At 48.3% G+C, this 19357-nt stretch overlaps 7 protein-coding genes across 7 annotated transcripts; 2 read left to right on the top strand and 5 right to left on the bottom strand.

Annotated features, from left to right (window-relative positions):
* Positions 1 to 481: 481 nt before the first annotated feature.
* Positions 482 to 1822, bottom strand: HO173_001001 (uncharacterized protein; the record flags this gene model as incomplete). The annotated part of the gene is made up of 2 exons (XM_037302948.1): positions 482 to 1694; positions 1749 to 1822. 2 exons carry the CDS (start codon positions 1820 to 1822, stop codon positions 482 to 484), a joined length of 1287 nt encoding a protein of 428 aa, XP_037170455.1.
* A 3901-nt stretch (positions 1823 to 5723) lies between these two features.
* On the bottom strand, positions 5724 to 6968 carry HO173_001000 (uncharacterized protein; the record flags this gene model as incomplete). The annotated part of the gene is made up of 4 exons (XM_037302947.1): positions 5724 to 5774; positions 5831 to 6324; positions 6385 to 6631; positions 6690 to 6968. The coding sequence occupies 4 exons, from the start codon at positions 6966 to 6968 to the stop codon at positions 5724 to 5726; spliced, it is 1071 nt and encodes a 356-aa protein (XP_037170454.1).
* Positions 6969 to 7504: 536 nt separating this feature from the next.
* HO173_000999 (uncharacterized protein) lies at positions 7505 to 8191 on the bottom strand (the record flags this gene model as incomplete). Its single annotated transcript, XM_037302946.1, has 6 exons — positions 7505 to 7512; positions 7566 to 7604; positions 7658 to 7706; positions 7759 to 7839; positions 7892 to 7909; positions 7967 to 8191. 6 exons carry the CDS (start codon positions 8189 to 8191, stop codon positions 7505 to 7507), a joined length of 420 nt encoding a protein of 139 aa, XP_037170453.1.
* A 165-nt stretch (positions 8192 to 8356) lies between these two features.
* On the top strand, positions 8357 to 9105 carry HO173_000998 (uncharacterized protein; the record flags this gene model as incomplete). Its single annotated transcript, XM_037302945.1, has 2 exons — positions 8357 to 8909; positions 8975 to 9105. 2 exons carry the CDS (start codon positions 8357 to 8359, stop codon positions 9103 to 9105), a joined length of 684 nt encoding a protein of 227 aa, XP_037170452.1.
* A 1217-nt stretch (positions 9106 to 10322) lies between these two features.
* On the bottom strand, positions 10323 to 13224 carry HO173_000997 (uncharacterized protein; the record flags this gene model as incomplete). The annotated part of the gene is made up of 5 exons (XM_037302944.1): positions 10323 to 10594; positions 10741 to 11598; positions 12047 to 12252; positions 12397 to 12575; positions 12682 to 13224. The coding sequence occupies 5 exons, from the start codon at positions 13222 to 13224 to the stop codon at positions 10323 to 10325; spliced, it is 2058 nt and encodes a 685-aa protein (XP_037170451.1).
* A 294-nt stretch (positions 13225 to 13518) lies between these two features.
* HO173_000996 (uncharacterized protein) lies at positions 13519 to 16377 on the top strand (the record flags this gene model as incomplete). Its single annotated transcript, XM_037302943.1, has 2 exons — positions 13519 to 14171; positions 14256 to 16377. The coding sequence occupies 2 exons, from the start codon at positions 13519 to 13521 to the stop codon at positions 16375 to 16377; spliced, it is 2775 nt and encodes a 924-aa protein (XP_037170450.1).
* A 1899-nt stretch (positions 16378 to 18276) lies between these two features.
* On the bottom strand, positions 18277 to 18852 carry HO173_000995 (uncharacterized protein; the record flags this gene model as incomplete). Its single annotated transcript, XM_037302942.1, has 1 exon — positions 18277 to 18852. One exon carries the CDS (start codon positions 18850 to 18852, stop codon positions 18277 to 18279), a length of 576 nt encoding a protein of 191 aa, XP_037170449.1.
* Between the last annotated feature and the right edge of the window lie 505 nt (positions 18853 to 19357).

Raw genomic sequence — 19357 nt, 5'->3', positions numbered from 1 at the left:
AGCTCGCGCGAGGTTCCCAGATCACCTTCCCTGCCTCGAACCAATCGCAAAAATGGCCGAAACATGATGCGATGCAGCATGTCAAACTTCAGGTAGCCGAAACGTGCATCAAGATCTGGGGCTAGGCCCGGTCGTGGGTTGACCGACCAACGACATCCCAACAATGTGTGGAAGTGGAGACGGGTTTCCTTGTTTAATCAACATCTCGGAACATTGTGGTAGGAGAGGTATCGCACGCTTGCACCGAAAAGGTAGCAGGGGACTTTGGGTCGAAGCGATGATCGATTGATTAGGCTGGCAAACACGGAGCAGACCTCACCGGCCACAGGCTTTTCGGCAGATGGGAGGCCTGGCAGCGTTTCGCAAGATGATCTGCAAAGCGAGAAAGTAACGCCATGCTCATGGAGCTATGTACGAATGACGGTAGCTAAGACCAATGGAGGGTATCATATTTCAAGGAAAGGAAGCGACCGAGAGATGCTTAGGTGGTATTCTCAGTCCACGATGTGTCGTTGATGAAAGCATCCCAGCCTCCGTCGATACCGACAGGGGTGACTGTGCCGCTGCCAGATGCGCTGTTCCCACCGGCATACATCTGACACTTTGAGAAGTCATGGAGTGAAGCATCGTAGGGAAGCTGAAATGCTGGCGACGGTGCTGGCGATGCAGATATTGTCGTAGATGGCTGAGCGTAGATTTGATGGCGAGGTGACATGTCCAGAGCACTCGGTGCGAGCGTGGCGCTCATGCCATCATATGACTGATTGAAGCTTCGCGGCTTCTGAAAGGTAGATGGAGTCGTGTTGTAATTGTACGACTGTGGCAGGGTTTCGCTTCCAGCCATCAACATGGATGTAAATGAATCATTAGGATCCAAGGCCGGTCCTAAGAGCATTTGTGCTTCGGTCGGAAGCGATGTAGTGAAAGGGCTCATATTGGAAAATCCATTCATCGCACCGAATGAGTGCTGTCGTTGCACTGGGGAAGGCTGTTGGGGCGCCCTCATCTGCTGTGAGGTCTGACCTTCTTGTTTCACGTTGGACGTGGATGATGTTTGGGGAAGCGCAGGCATTGCATGCATGGACTGTGGTGTCACTGGTTGCCCCGTTGGCGAGTGCGACGATGACTTGGATGATGCTGATGTACGACGACGATCCATCTGGGGTACAGCCTGGATCGGACTCGGTGCAGGGATGTTCGGGGAATAGGTTGGGGTACCATGGGAACCGGAGGCTGAGCGTGCTTGATGGCTAGGTCGGTAACCAGGTGTTCCTGGTGTGGGATATGGCTGAGCGAATGATGGTGATTGCTGCTGAGGCATCTTGTGGGCCATGAATGGAGAAGGATATATGTTCTGATTATGCGCGAATTGTGGAGCGTTGGGGTATTGCTGGGCGTATGAGTTCGTGATGGCCTGATCCAAAGCAGACCTCATGGCGACATGGTTTGTGAGATATGCCGACAGGCGTCGATTAAAGTCGGCTGATCCAGTTTGCAGGTGGGCGGTAAGTCGTCGGTACTGCATGGGTAGGTCATCATCTTCCTCTTCATACATCTCCTCGTTGACCACATCTTGTTCGGTGACTCGTAGTGAACGACCGGTGCGTCTCTTGTGAATCTCCGAGGCTCGTCGTGCCGACTCGACCCTAGCCTCAAGACTGCGGTCACTTCTCCTGGAGGCGGCAATGTAGGCACTGTAATTCAATAAGAAAATGGTTCATAGAATGAGGTAAGAGAGCATGCCATACCGCTCTTGATTTTCCTCATGGGTCCGTTCAGTCTTCAAAGCCTTTGCAGGCGGAATGGTACGCTGGGGAGGCATGTTGATATGATTTGTTGATCGCCTTGCCTTGTGCAGAGAACAGAATCCGACAATACAGCTTGTAAGTAGAAACCGAAGCTCAGGCTCTGTCCGAGAGGAAAGGTGAGAAGGAAGAATCTGGGGGAAGAGAGGATTGTCGGCGGTTATGTGTTGCAGGCAGCGACCAGGCGTCTGGAATAATATCGCGTGTTTCGGAGGCTTGAACTTTATGGGTCCAGGGCTTTGGCGACAATCGAGTCGCACGGGCACAGAGCAGAGGGCAAAGGGTCGACGCGGGCGAGTGATGAGACAGCAGTTGAGGGAGAGTCGAAGAATAATTGGAGGATTGCTGTTGGGGGATGGAAGGAAGAGAATTGAAGAACTTGTTTGGTGTGAGGTGGGAGGGGCGGGCAATATCGATATAGAGACCCTGCGATGGTCAGGGCAGCGGACCGCGGGGATCGATCTGGAATTGCGGATTGGACCTGCGCCAAACTGCCGAGGGCGGGCGTTTCGTACTCGTGAGTGATGGGAAGAGTGATCGTCGGCTAATTGAAAAAGAGGACAATGATCAGATGTAAAGTATGGTAGAGTAAAGAGGAGTTTGGAGATCGGATGATATAGCGGTTGGGAGGAAGAGTGATTTGATGAAAGCCGGGAAGAAAAAGAGTAAGGGAGGAAGAAGAGGTTTTTTTTTTGATTTGGGAGGAGAGAATTAAGTCCTTAATTCATGGAGGAAGAAGAAAGAAGGAGAAGAAGAAGAGGAGGAAGAAGAAGTAGAAAGTAAGAGAGATGTGGGATGTGGGGATTTTATTACTTATTAATGGAAATCAATCAATCAAGTAGCGTAATTGAAGGAGGAAGGAAGAGGGAGTGAGGGAAAGGGTGAGGGAGAGGGAGAGGGAGAGAGACGCGACTACGTTTGATAAGAGACCAATCTATTGAGAGATGGAAGTACTCGGCTACGGCTCCGGTCGGGAAGCTAAGAAGGTAATAGGCCAAAGAAAGGAGAAGCAGGAGTGAATAATAAAGGAAAAGGTAAAGTAAAAGTGAAGTAGGGTCCAAGGCTTGTCAGTTGTCACTCACTTCAATCGTAATAATCGTAATCGTAAACAGCGACACGATACGCGACAACTTCTGACAAAGTCCCCTATACCCGAAAGGGTAGGCAATCGGATGATCGGGAGATCATTTCACGGAGCACACACCTGAATCTTGAGGAGCTTGCCCCACCAAGAAGGCTAAAAAGGTGAAAAGGAGGACTACACCCGGGCTCTTTTCTTTCCGAGAAGAAGAATGGAACGATGATTGGTCCATCTGAGATGAGAAACTTTCACTGCCAGATTAGCGAGACTAGCGCGATCTGAGGAAAAGGGTTCACAAGGGTTTCCCAAGGGTTCCCACTTTCTTAGGCTTTGGACCATGGCTTCGCTTGCAAGCTTTCTGCAACGCCTTCAAACGAGGTCAACCGCCGATTTGTCAATCTTCTTTCCTCTGCCTCATTCACCTCTGCCGGTTAGTTGGCTAAGTTCAAATTCAAATTCAAATTCAAATTCAAATATATGGAAGGCTTCGGACCCTGCACGTCACAGCGCAATCGCCCACAATTCCATCTCTCATCAGAATTCGCCGCTGAACAAATGCCCTGCTCGAGGGCTCATCTCCGCAACGCTAAAGATCGGCTGGCCAGCCAATGCAGCCCGAAGCAAGGTGGTGCAGCCATGCGTACCTCCAATGATTGTCGAACCGCAAAGGAAACGTAGTCAGCTGCTTCCCGATTTTTGGTCTCGGGTTTTCTCCATTCCACATGTCAAGTCAAAGGCAATAGGTAATAGGGACACTGTTCGTGGGCACATACCCCTTCTCCCTTGGCCTCAAATTGTAGTGGGGGCGAGCGGAGAAGAGACCGTGACCGTGTGTCAGGCTACCAGCAAGATAACCAGACGAAGCCAATGGAGAAAGCTAAGACACCCTACCGTTAATTTAGCGGTTGCTTGTTCCCTAAAGTACCTTAAGGTAGAGTAGGTAGTGCTACTGCTACGACGGAGGTAGCTCCTTTGCCACGACCGGATCGACCGATGGCAACGGTACTGCATGGGGAGCACATCGGACCTAGCCACATGCGATCAAAGCCACTGTGAGAAGAAAAGCATTCCGATTGACTTCTCCGAGTGCCGTAGATCTGACACTTTGGGTCGATCTGGATTCCTCTACTGACTCTACATACGAAGCACAGATTACGGATTCGATACAGTAGTAGTACGCATGCGATTGTGCTTCTGACAATCAGCCGCTTGTTCCATCTGGTGCAGATCCAAGGCCTTGCTCGGAGAAGCTGATTGGATCAATTCTCATTATTATAGTACGGTGTAGAGTAGAGTAGCCAACAGAGCTTGACTCGCCTTCGCTTCTTTTCGCCAGCTGGCAACTCCTGACCATTCATCGGCTTTGCTGAGAGTACCACGCAATAATAATGAATGGGTCTGACTTCCTCGGGCTCGCACATGGTGCCCTGCGTCACTGTAGAATCAAAAACCGCAAAGACGGGACATACTACTGTGAGAAGCATGATCAAAAGCGGCATCCTCAGTTTCAAGGGTCCAGAACACGATACGAGCATGGGTACTCAGTGATGCGGGATAAGGAAAATCTGCACTCTAAGGTACCGAGTGCGAGCGCGTGAATATGCCAGATCGACAGGTGTGCATCATGATCCATCTTAATCCTGGTGCATATCGCTTTCGGGCGAGACACATGAAATGATAAAGCCCAGGCCAGTCCGCGCACATTGCCGTTCCAATTATTCACCAGCAATGTATCTCGTACTCGACCGCTCCAAGCCGCCACTTCTTGCTCTGGCTGCTGCCAACTCCTTTCCTGCTCCTGGGTGAGTGCTGCGCTTTTCAAGAAAAACGACAATCCCTCGACATCTCAACACTCGGACCCTTCCTCTGCTTATTTGTCATCTGACGCAACTCCAGCGTGCAGATGCCCGGTTGGCAAATCTCTACCGAATGCAGGAGAAGCTCGTACAACTCCAAAAAGCAGTGAGACCCGCGTCCCTCCAATCAGAACCGGTCCGTCGAGCGCGGACCCCAAACGGTGAGACGGTGTTCTGGCGTCATACCGCGACGCCATGGCCAGATTACCGAGATCTTGCCCTTGGAGAAAATATGCCAGATGGACAGGTGCTTCGTGATCGGTACCCGTCCGTGGTCCATCCGTGGTCCCTGCATGACGCATGCCCTTTTTCTTCGAGGGCAAAGGCAAGGCACTTTTTAGCCACCTGCCCGATCGAGCGGACATGTTCGGTGTCGGCAGCCTGGCAACCCTTCCTCAGACCAACTGGCCGTTCGAGACGTTCGCCCAGCTGAAAATTTCCCAAGACTGAGCGGTGTTTCAGGGGGCGCAATGTGAGATCAACGTTCGATGGAGCGATGGTGAGTAGCCCCCCCCCCCCCCCAATTCGCAAGTCTTGAACCCGTCAGCAACAGCGAATCAGTCCTTTGAGATCGAGGGGTCGAGCCCAAAACACATCGTCATTGTGGTCAGGCACCTCAAAAGGGACGAATCCGCGACGTTTCGGCGGTTTGAAGGGAAACAATCCCACGCGAACTATGGCTTTGAGAGCTCGAGTGTGGAATCATCGTCGGCTTGGTAGGGATGGACTATTTTCATCATTTCTAAGTATCTCACACTGGGTTACATTATGCCATTCTGGACTGGCGTGTTATTGGAGTCGCTCCGCCAAATGTTTCAGGAGAAGCAAGTCTCTCGGCATCTGGGCATCTGTTATGATACGCAGACAATTTCCATCCGCCTCGTACCTGGTGAGTCGTGATGCGCCATGTTTTCCGCGAGAATACAGTAGGAACCGTGCAAAGAAATTCCCGTCCCTCTGCGCTTTCAAGTTTATGCGACCTTATAACAACGAATCCAGCCGGGTGAAAACGCTCAGGCAAGCAGCTACGACCTGTGTAATTATAAGAATCAGTATCCGTATAAAGTGTCAGCGACGGTAGAACATACCTCAAGCTGTAATTCTCTGTCCTTATTCTTATTGACCTCATCCGTAATCACTTGCCCCAAGTTTGCCCCTATCCCCTGGGCGCCCCCCGTCCGCTTCCCAAACGGCCACTGCGAGTATTCCGCCAATAGTTCATCGACCTGCGCGAACGCCCTTTCTCTGGCCTCATGACCTAGAGTTGCCAAAGCGTTCTCCAACACATTTGCCGCATAGGCCGCGCATACCATCGCAATCGTTCTGATGTATCGGAACTCCATTTCTTCGGGGAGGAACTGGCTGGGTGGAAGGACGACCGTCCGGTTCGTCAATACGTTGCGGACCCGCCTTCGAATCTCGTCCTTCGCGCCTCCATCCGCGACTGGGTGGGTGGCCATGTCGAAGAGGAGGAAGTTGCGCTTTTCGGTGCGCAGGATGCCTTTGTCTACAAGACCTTTGGCGAGGCGCTCTCGTACTTGCTTTAGCTGGTAGCCGATCTTCATGAGATTCCATGTCTCCCCTAGTGAAGACGTCAGTCCTAGGAGCTCTGCATGATAAGCGTAGATTTGCTGGCCCATACCACTCATCAGATCTATCCACGAACTAACGCTCATCTTCTCACTCGACTTCATCATCTTCAATGCCTCATCCAGGAGGACTTCTCCAGTCAAGTTGTCATCAATAACCTCAATGACCCTGTCTGCCAACGGGAAGCGCCGCCTCGACGAGTCCTTTTGCATGCTCACGCGGCCTCTGAAAGCTAACTCGATGACTATGCATCCTCTTAGAGCGTAGGAGATGTTATCGTTCCAGAACGACAGATAGCCCTTGCACACGGTCAATGTCAGTCTCGAATCGTCGAAAGCTCAGAAAGGCCAATTGTACCTGCTTGTCCTTCAACCCCATCAGCAGCACCTCCTCCATGAGCGTCAATTTAGGCTGCTTGCTCCGCTCCTCACTCTCACTTATATCCCGTGGATCGAAAGCTATCTTGTGTCCATTCTCTCCGCCTGTGTAGGATGTTTCTGGTGCACGGTCGTTGTAGGCTTTTGGCGCTGGGGAGCTGACTCGGCTTGCGTCTTCTCCATCCTCAGCGGTAGACGCGGAGGCTCCACCCCCTCCCCCAGCGCCACGGCGACGAGTCAAGCCGCCGGCTGACGCCATGGAGCTGTGACCTCGAGCTTAGGAAGAGTGTTGTCGATATTCTTGCAGATTGGTGACAGGACTGCGGAACGCGGGAGGTGAAAGCATCCGCTCGTGTCACCTTGGGTTCGGCGGCAAGAAATCTTTGATTCCTGAGCTGCGACTGAAGTCTCCCTTTACTTCGCTGTCAGTCAAGGCGCTGATATTTCAGATTGAGAATCCTTCGAATTCCTTTGCGGTGTTGGGTTGGGTACTCCGTTGCATAGGCTACGCTCCGTTTCAGGAGCTCGCTTACGCTTGCCGCAGCATTGGCGCCTACAAAAGAATAGTACTAGTAGTCCCATCCGAGATATGCCTCTAGGCATTCCGGGAAGCAAATGAAGTCCAAATTGTAAAAAAGGATTGGTAGAGTGTTTGTGTTTATTTGTACGCCAAAGTTAGACATGATTGGGCTCTAGAATAGTACAGCTACCGGGGCCTTCGAAACAAAACCCTCGGAATTGACAGAATCCCCTGGATGCTCCTCCACCTCCCATTATCCGGGATACTGATTGGCTTCAGTGAGCTGAAGGAATGTATCAGCAGCTGTATGTCATTCGTATTCTTCCACGTGCTTACCGTCTGGCTGGCCCAGTATGTAGTTTACTGCTTTGTCGACTGCAAAAAGATTAGCACCCGAAGAGCCATGCCTTTCCACAGAGAAAACATACTGCTCAAAAGCGAGTCTGCCTCCTTGTCCGGAATCTCAATGCTAAATTCCTGTGCGAAAGTCAGACCGGGCAAATCCGCTCCCTACCATATAGCATCTCACCTCCTCAATAGCCATAACCACCTCCACAGTGTCCAAACTGTCCAGACCTAGGTCATTCGAGAAGTGTGACGTGTTCGAGAGCTTGCACCAAGTCAGACATGCCGTTGTGACCCAAAATTATTGCCCACCATACCTTCGACGCATCTTTGACCTGAATTGTAATCATTTAGCCCACTTGTCCATATCTTAAAGCCACAGCCAGCCATACCTTGTCAAAGTTCTTCAGCAGATCCATTATTCTCCCCTCAACCTCTGGCTTCGACAATCCTGCTGGTGCTGAATAGTATCTGATGCCTGGGTATCGTGGAGCTGGAGTCGACCGGGTGGATGTGACGGAGAAGCAGGGAGCAATTGCTCGCGACGCTGGAAGCTGTGTCCTTGTCACGGACCTCGAGGCGCATCGGACGGACTGGATTAGAGCGGTACGGATCATCTTGATTTTGAACGTTCTAACGTCGGGTTATGGTCGTTGTAATGTTCTTGGTGACGAGCTCCGACCTCTTTCGCATCACTACACTAGCGACCGTTAGCGCCATTTCCATCACCTCCACCTCCCAATTCGCACCTCGCCACAGCATTCTTCTCTATACCCGCCACCATGGCTTCAGCACGCTCTCTCATGATGCTCGCCCGCGCGCGTCCCACCTCCATTCCCCTCACCTCCTTCCTCGCCACACGTACAACAATGCCATCCGCCACCTTCACCAGCACCTCCCGCCTAGCCGCAACTCCAGCTGGCCCACCACCCCAAGGCTTCCGGCTCGCACGAAAGGAGCGTTGGGATGAAAGCAAAGAGTCTGCCCTCGACAAAGCCGGTAAATACTTTCTCCTTACCGAGATGCTGCGAGGCATGTACGTTGTGCTAGAGCAGTTCTTTCGGCCGCCATATACGATCTACTATCCTTTTGAAAAGGGACCAATCTCTCCAAGATTCCGTGGGGAGCATGCTTTGAGGCGATATCCGACCGGGGAGGAGAGGTGTATTGCTTGCAAGCTGTGCGAGGCTATTTGCCCGGCGAGCGCTATTACGATTGAGGCCGAGGAGAGAGAGGATGGGAGTAGGAGGACTACAAGATACGATATTGATATGACAAAGTGCATTTACTGCGGGTTTTGTCAGGAGAGTTGCCCAGTGGACGCAATTGTCGAGTGTAAGTCACTTCCCTGAGATCACGGACTGTTTGTACGGGCAATGGCTAATTCGTCACTTTTATAGCTCCCAACGCAGAATACGCCACAGAGACGAGGGAAGAGCTGCTTTATAACAAGGAGAAGTTGCTGGCCAATGGGGATAAATGGGAGCCCGAGCTGGCTGCTGCTGCGCGGGCTGATGCTCCATACCGGTAAAACTCGAGAAGAAAACTTCAGGGAAGAGGGGGTTGTGTTGTATATAAAGGGTGTTTCAGCGTGTATACGGTTCGAAGCGTTGCGTGGCTCAGTGTCACAATTTTCAACTTTTGGGAGCATGCGCAAACACTTGCAGACTGCTGTTATGAAACGACTGAGGCTAAGCAGCAGCTATGGGCAATAATTTGAATTGATGACTACCAGTGTCCCTATCTATTCGGAAAGCCGTTCGATGAACTGTCAAAGTTTGAGTCCGGATATGATAATGTGTTGTTGCTACGATCATTCTTACCAAGCGCATGGACCACCTTTGATTCAAGTCAGCATTGCACTCAGAGAGACTCGTCTCGTTCGACGACTCACCGTCCCAATCAGGCTTTCCTCTACCTTCTTACCCCCGCTACTCTCCCACCAGATGGCGCTTCCCTCCCAGATTTTCTCCCTTAATGTATTCCACTCTCTGTACCGGCCAGCTCAGATAGCCCTTCGGGCTTCTCTTCACATCCTGGAGACCTAGCAGTGCACGAAGTACACGATAGCCTTGTGATCAGTACCGGCCCCCATGCCGAGCCTCGTGGTCGGAGAGATACGGTCGCTGGGAGAAACGGGTACGCTCGTGAGGTATGATATGAAGTGAAGTGAAGTGAAGTGACTCGTCAACAGTGCAAAGAAAGAGGCAACCGCGAGAGTGCAGTTGAAACAGAGACGGAAGGAGCGATCCAGCGTGAAGCTCCTCGAAATGAAACCCGCTTCAAGACTATTACGGGGATGATGTACTCTGGCTGCAAATGGGGACGCGAGTTGATTACAATGAGCTGAGCAGTTCAATTTTGCCAGTTCAAAATTGGCTGGTCGAGAACTTGCTAATGTTGTACACTCAAGTAATGCAGGTCACATATCTCCCAAATGCCATGACTTGTAGCGGTCTTGCTTAGAATCTTACAGGTCCACGATAATCTCCCCAAATTCCTGCAATCTGGGTGGTCCGGGTTGTAGCCCGTGGCATACTTTCTTTGCACAGTTCGAGCATGTCGTCCTGACTGCAACGTTCTTCCGTCGATCAAGATATCACAGTCGCCGTGTTATCAACGTCGTTGAGAGAATCAGTATGGTCTTAGAGCGTTTGCTCCAGGCCTACACCCCAAGGCAGAAGCGATATTGCAACTGCTAGCTTCTCACTCGTGCTTCTCCTCACGCCTCCCTTCATTCCCATCTTACTAGTTTGCATCTTGCTTGTTCTCGTACTTCTTTTCTTGCTTCTCTTCCGAATTCGAATCCTCCCCATGCTCACTTGACTTCTCAGACGATTCCGCTTCACCCTGTTGTGCATCAGACTGCTCTCGAGCCTTCTCGGCCTTCCCGCCGAACGGGTGGTCGACTTTCCAGGAGCCCTTGAAAAGATGCTGCACCAGCGCGGTATTTTCATCTGGGCTGCCGCTCTTCGAGTGCGCTTGACCCGATCCGAAAGCATTGATGGGCAGTATAAGCACTGTTAAACATTTCGGAATTAGCATTGCTACGTAAGACGGGACTTTCCAGCCTCGAAACATATCGGCAAAATCAACACTCCCAAGACAGGTCTCCAGACCCAGAATACGGTCCAGAAGAGGAATTCTGGTCTCCGAAAATACGTACCGTCACCAACAAGCTTCGACTCTGTGATACCAGTGATATTATGCCATGTGAAATTTGTCCCAGTGGTATGGGCCAGACCCTCGATAACGGCTCCAGTAAAAAGAGCGGGACCGGTTGTATTCAAGACCTCCATGAATGATGGGCGGATGCCAGAAATTGTCGTCTCCTGCTGTCGTGCTAGCGCCTTCAGACCAGCGACTACCCGGTCCACAGCCATCTCCATCAACAAGTGCCCAGGCTTTGCCAAGATTGTCCAAGTACAGAATTGTAGGTCAAGGCTCCAGTCTCCCCATCGCCCTCCATCGAGCGTATCGTATTCAACGCCAACAACTAGATTTACCTTATTGACGTAAGCTGAAGGCACCCAGTCCTCTATCGGTATCAGCGACGTAGTATCAATGTCACTATATACCCCGCCGTCTCCCAGAAGCACCAGATACCGAATGAAATCGGCGCGTAAGATGGGATCCTGGAGATCAACAAAGATCTCTTGGATGTCAGGCCTGTGCGAGAAGCGGTCTTTGACGTAGCTTTCGGCGCTGTACTGTGTAAGGATTTCGTATCGGTGCTTCTGATTGATCTTCACCCATGACTGAATGGCCTTGCGGTCCTTCTCATCTAATCCTGAAGGACCGGTTCTCGAGGTCTGCCATATTTTCCTGGGGAAAAGGGGGGAATGCTCCGAGGCATTCAATGCTAATGAAGCGAGAGGATGCGGGCAGTCAACTGGTGCAACAGCGTTGACTTTGGCCAAATGAATGAGGCGAAAGCAGAAGAGTGTGCTAATAACGCAATAGATGACCAAGAAGCGAGAAGATTTCAAATCTGGTGGTGATAGATATGGGATGGTACCCATGGCTGGTTGACATTAATGAGAGCAAGCACGAGAGGAGATTCAAGAGGATGTTCCATAGAGTCGAGAACAAGGGGATAGGTAGATAGCACATGGCCTCGTTATTGTTGGAGTCCTAGCTCACGCTTAGATATAAGTGAAACTGACGACTCGCAATTTGTCCCGGAACCTTGTTATGAAAGTCATTGCAAGTTGCAACATTATGATTGAAATTTGATACAAAGTTCGCAAAGCCGACTGGTAAGTAGTGATGAAGATGGAGGAAAGTGAAACAAGATATGCCATGAGATGTGGAAAGCCATCCTCAACGAACGAGACCAGCCCAATTACGAAGGAGCGTGGTAAAATACTTTACGCCCAAGAAAAGTATCATCGAAAACCAAAGATCGTGAAACACCAAAAAGCCGCGTTGTGTGCGCAGTTTTGATCCTGCCTGCGTAGAATTCGTCGGACCGCTCATCACCTTCCCCTGACCCAGGGTCCAGGGGCCTCTTAGGGTCACCGTCTGTCCCACATGGCCAGTCGTTTCATCTTGTGACATCCGGCGTCGTGGCGACACTCCACCTATTGCAGCGTCTGCTTTAACCACATAAGCCAATCGAGTCAAAGGTGAACCAGAAGCTGCAATAAAGCCAATTGGTTTGGAAGAGAGAAAAAACCTGTAGCCAAAACAGATTAGAGGTATCTGATCCATTAAAGGTTCGATTCCTATTGGCGCTGGTACAATGGTGTAGGGGTTTTTATCTTCAAAACAGACGTGGTGGGGGATGAGAATCATCGAATTATGCCTTTGCTACACAAACTCGAGTGGTCGTGGCTTGCCCCAGAAGTCGCACGGTGCAAATCGCCATGTGCCGGCATACTTGCAGCTGAACCAGTAGTGCACAATATAGGGTATGAAGAAAGGCACAGGCGGAAACTTGTGTCTGCCGCCTTCATATGTCGTGTCGGCCAGACCCAGTGCGAAAGGGAAGACTTCCTTCTACAGAACAGAGTCAGCCGTCTTGCGTTGTGGCTTCCGGTTCGGTGGGCGATGCCTTCGAGGCGCCAGTTGAGCGCGTCTTCGCACGGGCTTCAGCCTCAGATACCTTCCAAACTTGCATCAATCCCTCACTGTCATATTTTTTCAAAGTCAGCAAGGTATCGATCTCATCTACCAGATGCTCCTGCAGCGTCGGGCCAAAGCCGTCGATGATACTTTTCCTTTTGTCGCTGCTGTAGTCCTCCGGCGCTGTACTAGAAGCATAATTCTTGAGTGTCTGCAAGCCGGAATGAAACGCATGATGCTGCTCCACACTATGTTGCATCAGTCCTTTATCTCCCGTGAAGTTCTCGAGATCTGGGAAGATGGATTCTTCTTCTGTCTCGTGATGTCTGTCGACGAAATTTCCCCATAGTATCACGAAGTGTAGGAAGTCCTTGATGTCAGACGGGTTGCGGACATTGGGAGCTTGGAGGTAGATGCTGTTGACAGCGCATTCGCTGGCAGCGTGAATGGCGGCATGAGATTTCTGCAAAACACTAGCTGCGGGAATATCAGGATTTGAGGTAGCCGTTACTATATCTTGCGTTTTGGATGGAGTCCCGATGAGAGGATATGGGCCATCAGCCAATGGTTTTCCAGCGGCCATGATGCTTGGTTTCTCGGAATGTAAACGTGGTAGTGGGGGACAGGTTGTGGGGACATACGAGTATAAGCGCTTAAAGCAGGCCAGAAGTGAAGTTCTTTGATAGAGCGAGGACACCAAGAAATCCTTCCACTTAGCCGAATATCGATTAATCTCATTGCGTGTCCGAGTCACTCTATCCTTTAAAGAACATTCAACTATTGAAGCTTTACACAGTTTTAAGACAATGCAACGACAACTATCTTTGCCGCCACCCTTTTTTCCCCTAAAAATTTGTACAAGTTAGCCGAGTCATAAATGAGCGGCGCAGAGGCTCTTGTGGTCATCAACATCATCACAAATGTCGTAGCTCTAGTCGGCTTCAGCCGCAAAGTCGTCTCTCAAGTCAGAGAGTATGGCGAGAAGGCCGATGAAGTCCCAGAAGCTTTTCGGGATATTGAAACTACATTGCCGCTCTTCGCTAATACCCTAAGTCAAGTTCAATGGACAGTTGAACGCAAAGATGTTGGCGAAGACTCATGCAGGGCCCTGAGCCCCGTTCTGAAAGGGTGTGAGAGAAAACTAGAGCAGTTGAAGGCGATTTTTGAGGATGTCCTCGTGCAAAAGAACGCCTCCAAACTGGAACGTGGTTGGAAGGCAATCAAAAGCGCCAGAAAGGAGAAAGAGGTCAAAGAGATTGTCCAAACGCTTGACAGATTCGCCTTGCATTTAAACCCCTACAATCTCAGAGGACTAGTCGGTCTGGAAGATATGCAATTGTTGACATCGGCTATGGCTTCAACGAGTGTCGAGCAGCCGGCTGCAAAGCCTCCAAAGACTTATTTTATGGTCCCAGTCCAAGTTTCCAATGAGTTCACTGGTAGACAGGAGGTGATGGCATCTTTAGAAGAAAGTCTTTGCCTTGATGACCAATATTCTCGACTGGCCTTGATCGGCTTAGGTGGTATGGGGTAAGTGATCGAATAGAAGAGGGGAACCTGCGCCTCAGAATCTGCCTTCAAGCTCAGTCTTAGCTAATCAATCGGATCGAACAGAAAGACGAAGATCGCCTTGCAGTATGCTCAAAGATTTAAAAGCCATCTCAAGGTATCAGTGTTTTGGGTATATGCTGGAACCGTTGAACGTTTCAAAAATGCCTATCGCCAAATAGCACGAAAGCTAGGCATTCCAGGATCGGAAAGTCCAGAAGCCAATATCCTCGAGCTCGTGAAGGAAAGACTTGAGAGCGCCGACTTTGGCAAGTGGCTGATGATTCTCGATAATGCAGACGATGAAGAAATCATGTACGGACAAGGTTCTGCTCGTCTTTGTCAACATCTACCGCGATCATATCAGGGTTCAATCTTGTTGACTTCTCGTTTCGGCCATGTTGGGAGGAAGTTCGCGAAAACAAACATCATCGAACTTCCGTCAATGACTTTAGCTGACTCCACATCCCTCTTGATCTCGCTCCTTGGCAACAACTTTCCTTATACACCGAAGGAGTCGTGCATTGAGCTCGTAGAAGAGCTTTCGCGCACACCTTTGGCGATCGTACAAGCAGCGTCCTTCATGCTGGAAAATGACGTGTCTCTTAACAGCTACCTGGACATGTTCCGCCAGAGCGACACCTCACAAGTGCGACTGCTGAGTGAGGACTTTGAGGACGAAGTACGAGATTCTCAATCCAAAAACCCCATAGCAACCACCTGGGTCATCTCTTTTGAGTGTATCAGGTCGCATTTTCCACAAGCCGCAGAGTTGCTGTCAATGATGAGCATGGCTGATGCCCAAGCAATTCCCGAATTCTTGATACAGCGGGACGGGGAAGACGTCATTTCTTTCAGCAAGGCTATTGGCACTCTCCGAGCCTTTTGTTTCATTACTGAGAGACAGAAATCTGAGGACGCTGATCTACAAAGCCGGCTCTTCGATCTACACCGATTGGTTCGCCTTGCAATGCGGAATTGGCTCAAAACAAATCATGAGTTCCATCAGTGCTTACTACGGACAGTGGAAATTTTCACTTGCAAGTCCTACCACCGAGAAGAGAGCTTGAAATATAGCATCTCATCTTTGATCATGCCACATATCATGGAAATACTAAAAGCGGATCAACTACAGCCTTCCAATGGCACATTGCCTCTATCAGAAATACTTTCGAATTTGAACTTGTGGAACGATGGTCATCTTTTCGGGGATGCATGGAATGAAGATATGGGAATTGATGACAAAGACGAGGATGACCACTCTGAAAATGGTGATTCTGCGGAAGGCATCGACGACGCCGAAAACGACAACGACGCCGACAATGGCAAAAGCGACGACGACGTGGATACGAAGGCTCTCAATCATGCATCAGAACTACTCTGCTATGCTTCTCGGAGGCTTCTTGAGATTTCAAACCCTGCACAAGCGAAGATCTACGCGACCAAAAGCTTACAAATTAGTACTCAAGTTGGCCTTGAAGGTAGTGGTGCGATGTCTGACAGCATAGGGAGCTTAGCAAATATCTTAGAATACATGGGTGGGCTAAACGACGCAGAGCAGCTTCGAAGAATACATCTGCGATTCTCGGAAGCCAAGTATGGGAAATACGATGTGAGATCGTTGAGAAGTCTACGAAGATTATATCTCCTGATCACTATCAAGTCGAAAGAACAGGAAGCCTGCAAGGCTAGGGATCTTTTGCTAAAACGGTTGCAGAAGTATTTACTTCTCAACAGTGGTAAAGAGGATCCATTCATGCTACTGAATGCTGGAAATGGCCAAATCTTCTATGGAAACCTTGCCGAGGCTGAAAGCTATTTCGCATTGTCTCTACAACGCTTCCAGGCAATCCACAGTGATAGGGGTTACATGGCGCTGGACGGTCTGGCTGATACATATCGTCGTCAGTCCAAATTTAACGAAGCGGAAGGAACTCAAAGGCAAGCCTTAGAAGCTGCAATCAGGTTTAAAGGGCCAAAGTCCCTCTTAGCAATATTGTACAGAATTTCTTTGTCCAAAATTTTGGTTGCGGTGGGGAAGAATGAGGAAGCAAAAATCGAAGCATCGATCTCCCTCAATCTGACTCAGGAAATCCACGGTCCGACAAGTAAGAAATACCTGCTGGCATTGGATAAATACAGAAGTATACTCCAGACGGAACCCTCGGCCGACGAATCAGGGAAATAATATCGTAGGGCATAATCTCAATTGACCTTGGTAGCTCATCCATTTGCCGGTCTCGGCGAGTATGCCACATCGCAAAGCTGCAAATCTTACGATAGACAACAGAAGTTCTAGCAAAATTGCAGTCTCAGAGGCTGAAGTCAGAGGAGAACATCGAAATCATGCTTGAGGATCTCTCAAAGCTTTTCCAAACGCAGCTGTGAGCGGAAGGCCGAAGTCAGCGCTTGCCAGAAGTACAAAGATGTACTGTGTAGGGTTTGGTATTTTCATCTGAACAACCGTCTCACTATGGCAAAATGCCAAAGTGCAGATTTATGCCTCGAGTCTAATTGCACATGTTCTTGGAGCGGGGGTCTGGTACGGAGTGTATGAGATCACCAGATATGGTATTGTAGCTTTCGCGTGTACCGTCAAAGTCAATGTCGGACTTTGGGCTGGGCTTGGCCAGCTCCTAGCTCTTCTCAATGTGCTATGTGTTGGCAATATGATAGGCTATGTTCAATACAATTAGGGCTAGGGCTATATATGAATGCTATGTAAATAGATCGCATATATAGATAGGTAGAACATAAGGAAAGAACTTCATGCAGTGGGCATGGGCCTGATATAAATGCAAAAAGTCGCTTGCCAAATCACTGGAGATTCGTTCCTTCGAGTCATTCGAATGTTTGCCTATAGCTATATAACTATAGCCCTCAGCCACATTGTAACTAATGGTCATAAGCTGTGGCTAATGGTTATAAGCTATTAAAACTAATACTCTCTCTTTATTTAGCTATTGAAAAGATAGAAATAATAAAGTAAATAGTTAATATTACTTTTCGAAAAAATCTTTATAGAGAAAGTAGAGAAAGTAGAGAAATAACGTAAACTTTTAATACGGCTCTCTAGTTTATTCTCTTAGAATACGTAATAGCCCTTATATATAGTAAGATTATTTTAAGAAAGTAGATTTAAGTCTTATATAATATCGAATTTTCTCGATAGCGATCTTCTAATTAATTAAATAGCTATATATCTTAAATAGTTCTTTATACTATTTAAATAGCTTCTTATTTAGCGATTTAGTAAGAATATCTACTATTATTTAAACTATAAATATATAATCTATATTAACTATCTTATTCTTAACTAATTAATAAATATAATAATATTAAATATCGATATATTTAATTCTTTAATAATACTCGAGATTCTTTATAAGACTAATAATTCTCTTATTATCATCGAGTAATATTATAGAGCCTTTATCTAATACTCGAAAATAAACTTCTTATAATCACCGTATAATTTATACGATAATCTTATCTTCTTTTATTAGAGTTATATACTTAGCTTCTATAGTATATATAGCTACTTCTCGCTATTTTCGACTATATTATAAATATACTACTTATTTATATAGTAAGACGAATTTATAAATAAACTTATAATTCTTCTAATTATTATTATATACTAAATCCGCGAATTCTTTTAGTATTTCTATCTCTTAATAGCGTAATTCTAGAGATATAATATCTTATATATACTTAAATACTTAATTTATAATATTTATATAGTAAATAATAAGATTATTATTAAGGAATAGTTCTTAATATCATAATATTGGTGTGGTGTAAAGTTGTTCTATTAATCTATGTGGTCTGCAGGCACATATGTGCGGAGGGGAGGCGCGCTAAGGCCTAATGAGGAAGGTGTACCGAGTGTGAAGGATTGATCCGTAACAATTGCCCACAAAAAACAAGAAAAATGCCATGTCCTCATGGCAAGAAGTATGCATGCATGAATGAGTGAGTTTTCGAAATGCCGGAAAGGAATGGAGACGCCAGGCTAATTAGTGGTGTGCATCCCACGAGTTCTCTTGCCGCAGTGAAGCCCTTCGAATAGTACCGGAGCAAGACATCAGACGGTTTGATGTTCCTCCTGCAGAGGCCCAATTGGCTGTGATCGTCGCAGTAGATCCTTCTCTTGTGTGCTCATTGCAGTGATGTACCACAATGTGATATTGCCCAGGCATGTGGAGACAGTAGGCCAAATCGTAGTGGTGTTCTCCGCTTGCTGAGTGATGATTTGACGCGGGATCGTGGAGAGCTGAGCCATGTTCTTGACGATGGTGGCCTTGTTGCCGCTTGGTTTCTCCGCAGTGTTCTCCGTAATTGCCTGTAGTGGTTCCTCCTCTTGCTTTGACTGAGTGATTGGCTGAGGGGTTGACTGAGCGGCTGGCTGAGTGACTGGCTGAGTAGCTGGCTGAGTGGCTGGCTGAATGGCTGGCTGAATGACTGGCTGAGTGACTGGCTGAGTGATTGGCCGTGATTGAGGGTGTTCGACACTTGGAAGGATTTGACTTGGTTGCTGGCGAAACTCATTACGTAGTTGACCCATTTCAGTTCTTATTATGTCTTGAATTTGAGCTATTAGGCCCTGAACCTGATCTTTCGAGAAGCCGGGGATGAATGGAATGGAATCGAAAGTAGGCATAGTGATGGCCTATTGAAAGGTTCACTTGCTTGTGTGCTTGTTTGCGTGTAGTGACTCTGCGTGACGGGCTGAGTGCTGATAGATGAGCGCTATGGATGTTATTTGCGTGTAGTGACTCTGCGTGACAGGCTGAGTGCTGATAGGTGAGCGATGTGGGTGTTGAGGTAGGTAGAGGCGTAGCGTGATTGGCCAGCACTGTGGATGAGCGAATAAATTCAATAGACTCCTGTTGAGTGATCTTCAGGTGTTGCTACCATTTGTTAAGGAATAGTTCTTAATATCATAATATTGGTGTGGTGTAAAGTTGTTCTATTAATCTATGTGGTCTGCAGGCACATATGTGCGGAGGGGAGGCGCGCTAAGGCCTAATGAGGAAGGTGTACCGAGTGTAAAGGATTGATCCGTAACAATTATAATAGAATTAACTAAGCTTTTCTATAATAAAGACTAAGTTAATTCGTATATTAGTTATAAAAAATATAAAACTTTCTATCTACTTTTAATA

Source organism: Letharia columbiana (assembly GCF_014066305.1).
Source record: "Letharia columbiana isolate WasteWater2 chromosome Unknown Sc0000001_s0, whole genome shotgun sequence".
NCBI classification, from domain to species: domain Eukaryota; kingdom Fungi; phylum Ascomycota; class Lecanoromycetes; order Lecanorales; family Parmeliaceae; genus Letharia; species Letharia columbiana.
This window is presented reverse-complemented; position numbering and strand designations above follow the sequence as displayed.